This window comes from Centropristis striata, chromosome 20 (assembly GCF_030273125.1).
Source record: "Centropristis striata isolate RG_2023a ecotype Rhode Island chromosome 20, C.striata_1.0, whole genome shotgun sequence".
In the NCBI taxonomy this organism is placed as follows: domain Eukaryota; kingdom Metazoa; phylum Chordata; class Actinopteri; order Perciformes; family Serranidae; genus Centropristis; species Centropristis striata.
The window spans coordinates 5,792,754-5,803,983 of record NC_081536.1 but is presented as its reverse complement, the minus strand read 5'-3'; the positions used below and the strand labels follow the sequence as shown (position 1 = coordinate 5,803,983).

Below are 11,230 nucleotides of genomic sequence, written 5' to 3'. Positions count from 1 at the left end.
GGAAGCATGTTAATATACGCAAGCGGTCCTGTGTGTTGTATTTGAGTGTAAGATCAAAGACCTCTCTGGCCGGATGGTTTAGAAGACTTACCGTACATCGCAGGTGTCACGTTTCAGCGACAGGGTTTCATTGGACCTGACTTAGCTCCACCCACTTTGCTTATTTTTTGCCCATTTTTGGATTAGCTGGGAGTTAGGCGGAGTCAGGCACTGTCAAGATGGCGAACGCCACCAAACTGATCTTCAAAATAGCTATTTGGGAACCTATGGGTCAAGGAGACGACGTCCATATTTGACACAGTCGATGGTGGATAGGCAGTAATTTCACTGACCAGCTTTCAATATCAGGCAAAAGAACAGCAACTTTGACCTTCTAGGCATAAGGATTGATATGATCTTGATTGACATTAACAAGATTTGAGTGTCAATATCTCAGATGATGTATTGACCAGTTAAACCATACAGGACATGTTCAGGGATCTATCTATATTGAAGAGCATGAGAAAGTTTCTTTTCAGCATTGCAGAAAGTGAGTTAAAGTTGACTGCAGCAGCAAACCAGAAAAGTTTCTCATTCCCATTCTCATAATTAATTGACAAGGTTCCCTTTTGAAAAAGCTTTCTTTCTTCCATTCAACTATGTTCTTCCTTTGCTGCTGTTTGAATGTGCCATATGTCTGAATGATGTGGATCAATTCCTTTCTCTGAGTGAGCCAAACCAGAGTGCAATCAGTACTTAGCATTTAAACGAAGAGAGCACGCCTGCCACTCACTTTGCAGACAATTCCCCAGACCTTTCCTGGAGGGTTTATACTGAATGTTGCACTTTGACAGAATTGTGGTTTGTGTATTAATGAGGCAGACATGACAGAAATCAGTGAGTTCTGCGATATAGCACAGTACCCCGAGGAATTTACAGGAGCATGAAAGGTACATCTACAGCTGTCTTTTCATTGCTATTGATCTATTATGAATGCTGGTTTCTACTTCGGTTGAGATTCATGCTGAGTTAGAGGTCTATTGTGCATGCTACCTTACATAATGATAATATCAAATAGTATACAGGAAGAGCTTCTTCAACCTAAATGATATTGAATACAATACATTTTGGTTCCTTAATGCTTTCAGTACATGAACCTGCTCACCTGCACAGGATGGAAATCTGCATCTACAGCAAGTTTTAAGATCTGAATCAAACTTTTAATTGTAGGGTAAGAACTGGAATGAAGTAATTGACTCAAGAAGACAAAATCACTTATTTGCTCAAAAGCCACAATTCAGAAAGTGTTGCTAATGTGCCTTAAGTGATCTAAATAAGTGAATAACATCCACTTTACAACGTTTTTCTTTTTTACCTCTGGGCAGTCCCGGCAAGCTCAGAAAGATTTTCCATTATCAGTTATAAGCCCATAAGAGACTTCTTACAGATGAGGCTCACACTCCTTGGTTGATCCATTAATTATGAGCCAATCTGATGACTCCTTTATTTGCCACATTCCTCAGCAGCATCCAGATCCATTCATTATTCACAAATGTCGCATTTCGTCAAGAAAGCAATACCAAATTAGAGGAGTAGGGAAGAAAAAAGTATTCATTATTTAAAGCTCGTGTTGTAATGAAACAAAGGCTACATTATCACTTACTGCGGAAAGAAACCTTCTGAAACAAATTCCTTAACTCCAAATGAGGTTGTTCGTTAAAAACTTGATTTAATGCCAACTTTGTGTTCAAAGTGTGTCATTGTTTGTGCACTGTAACAAAACTTTTTACAGAAAACTTTGTCAGAATGCTAAAGGTGTACTCCACTAATTTTACACATTAAAGCAACTACACAGAGTTTTAACTGGTTATGCAACAGTTTCAGTTCAATACTGATGCCTTTATATGAAACACACAAGAAAACATGACAATCAGTGAGAAGATTGGATATTTCTAAATGGTTATTTGAGACTGTCCTCACCCAAAATGACTCCATGTGTCATTTGTACGGCATCTTATTTTGACTTATATATCATATATTTACATCCATGAGGTAACAGAGTCGAAAAGCCAACAAGAAATTAGTCATGTTTCCATCAACGAATTTCGAAGCACATTTTTGAGATTCGCATGAGAAAAGCTTGATGGAAACACCAAATAAAAATGAAAATGCACAAAAAAGTTTTTACACTCGCTTTAGGCGTGTTTTTTTTCTCGAAAAATAGTTAACTTAACAGGAGATGGAAATTATTTTTGCAATAAGTTCTTCTTTAGCAACATTTAACTGGCAGATTTGCTGTTCCTGCTTTCAACTTCTAAGAACAATCATAAGTTGCCTAATTTGATCTAATTCCTGAAGACAAATTTCTCTCATGGGTGACAAAAGTTAACAACCTGTTTTTTTTAATTATATTTTTTTCTCTTGCTCAGTCTATTCTTATTTTACTGTTTACTGATGGAGTATCCTACAGCAATACATTAATCTGCCATCTTCTGATTAAATTACATTTATGCAGCTTAATTTATTCAATCCAACCAGTTGATGGAAATGTCCCTAATTCCCATTTTCTTTAATGCAACATTTCAAAATTGGACAGGACAAGTGAGGACAAGAAAATAAGGAACAACAAGGTCAACTTTCACTTTGGAAATGTTTTTATTTAATGTAACATACAACCAAGGTTCCAAAAATGTATGGATGTTGCTTAAAATATGAATAACAAACAATTTTGCTAATCTTTTGTGACTTACAGTATTTTTAACACTCTGAATTATGAATTTGATGTATCCTGTTCTTATTTACACAGCTTCCCAACTTTTGGAAATCATGGCTGTACTGTGAAGACATAACATTACTTAGAAATGTTGATGACTTTAGCTTTTCTCAACAGAATTACTACCCAAGTGTATTAACGGTAATAAAGTTAACTTTGTTTTACCATCATCATATTACAGTTATTAATCTTACATAGCCAAAAAACAGATATCATTGCTATGAATATTGCAAACAAGAAAAGTCTTAAAAAATAAACTCTGTGTGTGTGTGTGTGTGTGTGTGTGTTCACTCACTACCAACACAAATGCTCGCCGCTGGCCAGATCAACATCTTGATAACCCGAGGAGGTGGTGCTCATGGAAAAGTTTATTCTATAGTAAGCAGTAAATTGAGATTTCAGACACTCATTACCATTTTTCATTATCACATTCACTGTGAGGATACTAAATTGCTGGAGTACACAAAACAACCTCAGCATACCTAAAACATTTACCAGCAAAACAAACATGAAAGCACAGCCATTGCAACAAAACAGCAGCTCTTACAAATATGTTCGGCTATTAATAACATTGCTGTGCAAGAAATTGCCCAGCTCTAGGTACCCTGGTAAAATTTCTAATGTCTAATTACCATGATACCGATCCCTGTTTCATCATGCTGTGAACTAATATCACCACAGGTTCATGAAATCTCTTTTTAAATACCCCTTTGAAAAGACTGAGTGTGATGGAGTATTATGTGCAGCGTCTTGAAGGGTATTGCAATGTTAAGTGATATTAGATGCCAGCTGACTGTTGATGCATTAGATCCAGGTTCATTTGACTGCTATAATGGCACTGCTCATCCAGAGGCGGGGAGTTGCCCTTGACAAGGAAACAATATGGCTGTTTTGAGGGATGACACACACTGAGCACTCTAATAACTCATACACTGAAAGGAAGCCATTGCTTCTATTTTCCAAGGCAAACAAATGTGTAACTGACATGCCGCCCCTTTGCTGCTGTATCAAATGTTAGTCTTCTGCAATGCTGAACAAGAGCTGTATTTTTTGCATAATTTACCACATAATCTCAAAACACGTAGGATCTTGTAAGGTTTCATCGTGAGGGTTTGCTCAGGAGCAACAATGGCTGTCTGTGTAATTGCTGCTATGTGGGTGTTTTACTGTTGTGCGAGTGCTCAATGTGCCTTGAAACTACGATATCTACAGCACCTGCCGGAGCCCAGACTCCTGAGAAATATTATGCCATTTAAACAATTCACTGTCAACTCCAAACACAGTATAAGTGATATTTGTCAGGTGAAAAATTTTGGGGCAGTTATTTGAAAACACAGAGCAAATTGAAAGACATTTTTGTCTAAAAACTGTCAAAATGAGATTATATGCTTTCATCTTGTAAATTAAATCACAAAAATGGATCGGAGTGTGAAGTGTAAGGTGAAACCAGGATAGTTAAGGTTCTACAATGCTCTCTCAGCGGGGAAACTTTTTCCACTTGGTACAGAAGTGGATGCTGCAGCACTCCTGGGTCTGATTGAACGGGCTGTTGCCAGACATCACACAGTTTTCTATCAGCCAAAGGGCCAGATGTCTGAGAGTAACAACGCTATTGATTTGTGGTGTCTTTGTCTTGCTTTTCAGCAGGAATCATTTTCATGAGTAACAAGGCCACGAGGGTTAAAAGCCTGCATGAAAACATTCGGCAATTCAATTTTCAGCTCTTCAAAATACCTGCATTACTCAAACTTTATTATCTGCAGTTTTTGAAAGTAATGCCTAAGGACCAAGATCTCATCTGTGCCAACTAGTGACTGATGGTAACTGCTAGAAAACACATATTACTCTTGAATGTTATGACACATAACATGGACCGTCTACAGCAACAGCAATGATAATATCTCTAAGTTTATTCATCTTTAAAAAATTGCTCAAACTCAAGTGGATGGTCCATACCACAACTTTAAAGACAACAACAGTGGTTAACAATGTTGCTGCAATCACTTTCAGAGCGAGTTGCTCGAATAAATTAAATCCGAATTTACAGGGTGTCACGTTCAATGCGTCATGTGGCAGATGACATTGTGCGAAGACTCATAATTAAGATTTTTTTTTTAAAAAGTGTCTTTATCAATACAGTTTGAAAGCAAACTATTGATAAAGACACTATCTACTATGATACTTTTGTATCAGTGGTTAGTGTTTTTAATGATTGATGAGGAGCTAACGAGCTAACGCTAGCAGGTAGGCTATCTGCCCATTTTATGGCTCTGAGACAGCTGGAGCGCACGTTTGGTGCCACCGTCAGTGTTGCCAACTCCTCAGTAACGAAAGTAGCTATTGGCTGTCCTAAAAGATGCAAGAAGTCGCAAAATGACGTCATCACCTAATTTGAAAAATTTACCACATGCATGTATTTGCAATCGACGCTGTAGGAGAGAGGAATATAACGCTGTGGGAAAGACAAAGTGAGTAAAAAACACCCTTAATATGTTTCGAACTGCAAGTGCACTGTCTTCTGTCTCAATTCCAAACACCCTCCTTAATCCGACCTCGGGACCAGCAGAAGTGACCCAAAAGAGACACTGACCATAAACCAGCCAGTGGCGACTTCGCACATGCGTGATTTTCCAGACTGGACGCTAAGGGGTCAACATCTCCTCCGGCTCTGTGACTGCAGCTGGGAGGGACTGCTGCGGGAGGACTGTGCCGCTTGTGTGTGCTTTGGGACAAGGGAGGGGCAGCTGGCAGCCCCTCCCTTCTCATTATTGTTTTAGCTATCGTTCACGTTGTGAACTGCACGAGAAATCAGTTGTGCTAGTGGCTCTTTGAGACTGCACAGTGGTCAACATATACATGATAACATGCTTCCAATGTGTACGTAACATGATGGTTAGCAGGTAGGGTGAAGTGGTTAATATGGTTACTATCTTAGTTCAGTGTTTTATTGTGCTAACATTTGCTAATTAGCACAAAGTACAGCTGGGACTGATAACCATAGCTTTTGGAAAAAAATGTGGAAGCAACATTCTAACGTCTCTTTTCAAGCACCACAGACTTTGTAAACAGTTTCATATAAGAAGTATCCGGGGAAAGATATTTCAGTCAGGACCAATAACGATATCAATATCTCTAGCATGGCTAAAATCCAACACATTAGAAATGTTGTTTCTAGGAGTAGCACTTGACAACAGGCAAATGAAATATAAAAATGAACAGGCGGTGTTAAGCATACACACGTTTATTGGAAACTCTCTAAACAAAGTGCAACACAACTGATGCAGAAAAGCACAACACACACTTAGCACAGAATTACATTCACACACACACACTCAACTGCCTCAGCAGCTCTGTGCAATCTGACAGCAGGTCCGTTGAAGCATAAATTCATTGAACTGAACTTGGGATACAGCTCATTCAAATGTCAGATTGTTCATTTGCATATCATAGGAAATAACATAGTAATAGGCTATTTTCTGATTTCAGGGTTGACATTTTCATATAAATGTCCTCAAACCTTGGATTTGTTTCGTGTTGAATTCAAGTGAAGCGGCTCAGAGTTCCCGTCACAGCAACAAACATAGGCTCCAACGATCACACTTTGACAAGTTGCATTAGGCTCCTTTGTTTTCTTCGTGGACAAATTTCACACAGCTGCAGGCCTTTATTGTACATAAAGTATATAAACAGCAAAACACAGCTCAAAGAGTTCTCAAGGCCAGACATGCTTATTCATAGAAAACAGTCTTTTCTCACAAATGGAATTGGCATGCCATGAATAAAGATTCTTAAGTCTTGCACTCTTTTTTTCTTCAGACATCTATTCAATATAATTGATGATGATTTAATTATTCTTATTTTTTAGTTACTTTTATCCCTTTAGTCCTTGGGAAGTTGAAATGGCTGGGGAAAAAATCCACACAATAACAAGCACTAGTTGCCCTTGAGCATCTCATTTTAAAGAAAAGGAAAAAAAAAGAAGAAATATGTACTTCATTATAATCTTTTTCTGTCTCTGTAGAAAAGTATTGAACTTTCATTTCAAAATGACACATTCACCATTTGAAAAGTGACAAAAAGTGACACCTAATGCTACAAAAGTATCTATAGCACCAAATTAAAACAAGTTTGTGGATGATTTGAAGGAAAACTTAAAATCTTTGCTGATAAAGCGAAAATACTGTTACAGACATGACTTCTGAACATTTTTTTTCCAATATACACTGCACCATTTAATAGGATAATACTAAATGACAAAGTACAAACATCAGGCTGCCAAGTCAGGTGATTGCAGGTCTATAGAACATAATGCATCTGTGTCACAATCATTTCATTTCATCGCCAAATCTGCCTCAAGATGTTAAAATCTCACAGTCACAGATCACCAGGCCTGTGCTGAAAGCCACGTGGAACCAGTGAGGAGGTTACAAGTTTCTCTCCAGTCAACTCTCAGAGTCACAAGTCCCGTCACAGAGTCTGATATGCAGAGTCGAGCACCTGTTTCCTCTTTGGCGAAAGGTTCTTTCTGTGTAAAGTCTCTTTTTGTATTGCATCTGTGCGGGATAGGCCTGCACGCACACACACATACATACACAGTTTTAAGAAGCTGCCAATGGGTTGCATTAGTGATAAGAGGCTTAAATGTAGCTGATTTGAGTGAATGATTTGAAGAAAATAAATAAATAAACAGAGAAGCTTTCCTTGTCTATTTAAGCAAAAACAAGTTCGACTGTTGCATTCTACAACATACTGTACATATAAAATCTTTCGACAGTGGAGACAAATCGTAGACTGTATAAAAGAGATGGACATTTCAGGTCTGCCATAAACGTGCCACAAACCTGCATTTTTCTAATGCCAGCAGGGGGCGACTTCACTGGTTGCAAAAAAAAGTAAATTGTGTAGACATCGCTTAGAAAATGACCCTACTTCTCACTTTATTCAATATCTCAATAAATATTTTCCTAAAAAGGGCTCAAAAGCAGGTTTCAAGTCTTTTTACAATACAGCACGATGCTCATTTTGTAAATTATGGTCCCATTTAGAGTAAAACACAATAAAGCAGGGTATGCTTAAGAGTGTGGCTACCTTGTAATTGATTAGTCACTAGCTCTCAATCAGAATGGAGCTGCTCAGTTAATATCCCAGTTTAAATGAATTACAAGCACCATTTACTAGCCAAGCTAGCTCACTAGTGCTAGAGTTAGCTAATAAATTAGCTTCACCCTCTCATCTAAGTAGTCATTTGGTAGAAAATGCCAATTTTGAGGGTTCAAAATGGTAGGTCACCATAGTGGCTACGTCCACTTCTTTTATACAGTCTATGAGACAAAAGTACAAATAGGCTTCACTAACATTCTGACAAGATAATAAAATAACAAAATCACCATCAGCATTTGGCTTGCTGCTTGTTTCACATCATGCAGTTTGCTATCTCCTGTTTTTCACCCTTCACTTTTCAGTGCAAATATACAGTTTAATTGTTGCCTTCCTTTGTAGCGTGGTTGGGTTAGAGGTAAGCGGAGATTGCACTTCCCATTAATGTCACAGCAATAGCAAAAAAGAGACAGTAACCAAGGCAACAAAATGATTCGTCTTTTCTAACAAAACTTGTAAGAGGCTACAAATTGCTTTGTTGATGGAAAAAAAAATCTGGCTGTGTCATCTTGCGTGATAAAGCATAACTGGGGGCATACAACTCAAGCAGGAGAAAAGCTACAAATCTTTGGTGTTTGTTTCGATGTGCTGTCCCTAAATTAAGGCTGGAAATATTAATAAATAATGGAACATTAATGGATGAATAATACATCACGATCGCTGCCCAGGGTTCAGGCCTGTTGTCCTCTGAATCCATCTCCTGAATGCTAGATTGTCTATTTATGGGGCTACAGTGGGCTGAAAGCTATTTGCAATGCTCGGGCGGTCTGTGGGACACCTCATATAGTCCTAATGTGCGCATAAGCGGTAGTGGCTGACCTCCCTTAATGAGGATTAATGCAGGATCAGATTGGAGTTTGTGCCTGTCCAGACACACTTCCGCCACGTCATTCCCACCTGCCTGTTATAGATTGCACTCATTGAGCTACAATTTCGGTTCATGTCCCTGCGCAACCTCTGGGAGTATGTGTTAAATGTAGGGCTTGTGATAAATAAAGTTGGGTGGTGACAAGGAGAGGAGGAGGAGGAGGAGGAATGGAGTGGGGTAATATGCTGGACTGCACTGGAAAACGATACGAGCCCAGAGAGAATGGAGAAAAATGGAAAAATAAAAATAGGTGAATGTAGAGGATCAGAATTGGGGAATTCTCTCCTTGACATGGACCAGTGCTTTTCACTTAGAGTGTAGTGGTTCAATATTGTATTATTTTGCAATAGACAACTACAAGCAGTGCCCCAGTGTTTGGGTTTAAAAAAAAATGCAGTATGCATCTAAAAGTCAAGGTAAAACACAGACTGTCATTGGATTTCTTGTGCTAGTTGTTATTGAATCCTCTAATTTGTTTTTAAGTGTGACATACAGGGTTTTCTAGTAGTTAAACTGGTTTGATTTCATGGTTTGATTGCTGTGACATTTCATGGGATTTCTCTGGGTCTCCCCAACTGGCTGCCCAAATCCTTTAACAGCCAAACATTTAATACACTCCAGCCTGATACAACCTGCCAACCACAATTCTCATTAAGGAAAAAAAATTCAAACAAAATCTGGCAATATTTTCATATTTCTTCACACACATTAGTAAGACTTGTTTCCTTAGTTTTTCAACCTCTCTTCCCTCTCAGCGGTGATGTTCCATATTCGTAGGTTCCTCTCACACATGGCATCTAAATATAGATTTCACGACTGCTGAGCAAGAACCAGATATACAAAAAAAAAGAAACACAAAAGAATGTAGGTGTCACCGAGACTGGGTGCGACGGTATGGGGATGGGTGAAGTGCATTTTTGTCCACTGGAATGTATACAAGAGCCAGTCAGTCACTAGGAATGGGGAGGTGGGCTAGGTTGCTTAGTGAGGGTGTTGTGGGTAGTCTCGGTGGTGGCCACTAGTCATACTGGCCCTTCAGTCAAGCCCTCCAGGGGAAGGGTGGTGGCATTGTCCGTGGGTTGCGGGTCATCCTGGGCGTGCGATGGTGCGTGGGTGGCAGCAGTCAGACTGGCATAAGGCAGGTGGCAGTCCATGTGCAGAAAGGGTGGGTAGTGCTGGCGATAGCAGACGTATGCGAACAGCAATCCGATCACTCCTCCAACAAAGGCGTCTGTAAAATCACAAAAACACATACATTTCAAGGTATGCATTCATGGTTAAATTTAGCCTATGTGTAGGAAGAAAACTAACACCTGCTCTTAGACTCAGCACAATCAATTCGACTTTACTGTACTGTATGTGCTATAGTGGTCCAGCGAGCATTCATCATGCCTGGCTAGTTTAGAGCGTGATGAAAGTAAACTGAAAGGTGCAGCGATGAATCTGTTCTACTGAGTGCTGGGCTCACTTGCCTCTGGACAGGCTGTCTCTGTCATTTCGTCATCTACACTGAACACTTTTTGTATTATACCTGCCCCCCTTTAAGCTATAATACATCATATAATATCACACTGCCATGGTGAATATTAAGCCTATATTGCTGCGTATGGATCAAAATGACATGGGCAGCTGGTGGCTGGAACAGCTGATGTCGAGGATTCCATAATAACAAAATAATTTTCCTCCATAAGGCTCACCACACTGCCTTTATTTTCTCTTTCTGGGTGAAACAAAATATATCACAACATCGATTTCCACCATTCATAAACTATACAATTCATGAGCTTGCTCTGTGAATGTTTCATCGACTCCTGTCAACTGAATTTAATAGACCGTGACTTGATGCAATATATTAGTTTGGTGGCCTCATTGAGACAGTGATTGGAAGCCCAGCCTTTCCCCCTGGAGGGGAGAAAGCACCTCTAAAGTGCAAAGGGATGGTGAGAGCATTAGAATCCATCAAACATGGCTCAGCAGCCAGGCTAATGGGGGCTCCCAGCTTGTGTTTACACTGTGTGCAGATTGTGGCCCCCGAGTTTAATGGGGTGCACCATTGCTGCTTACTTACAGTCTGTCGTGGAGAGGGAAGGAAAAGAACTAAGAATTGCTAGGAGTCAGTAAAGTGGTTCAAGTTGTCTGTAACTGCAATGTGTTGAAATTTTGATGTAAATAAATCCTGGTTGTTAAAAGAGTTGTCTGTTTTGTAGCTGCCCTGCTCCCCAGGAACATATGGCTCTCTAAAACTAATTAACACCATATGACAGTGCTGTCATCATATTACCACATATTCTCTCCCACACCCCACCCACGTATCCTTTCCCTGCGTCCCCCAAAGTCTCCTTCCAGTTCTTTAGACCAGATATGCAAACTGAAGCTTGTAATTATGATTTTCTTCCCAGGCTGCCTCACTGTCATCTGAGGCGCTTTTCAGGAAATCATAACCCGTCATTATG

General features: G+C 39.5%; 1 protein-coding gene across 1 annotated transcript in view; it reads right to left on the bottom strand.

The window, feature by feature from the left end:
• Positions 1 to 5,977: 5,977 nt before the first annotated feature.
• plpp4 (phospholipid phosphatase 4) overlaps positions 5,978 to 11,230 on the bottom strand; it is a 70,104-nt gene continuing 64,851 nt past the window's right edge. The window contains exon 7 of the mRNA XM_059359467.1: positions 5,978 to 10,008. Within this exon, the coding sequence (XP_059215450.1) occupies positions 9,800 to 10,008 (209 nt within the window). The 3' untranslated portion in view covers positions 5,978 to 9,799. The remainder of the gene's footprint in view (positions 10,009 to 11,230) is intronic.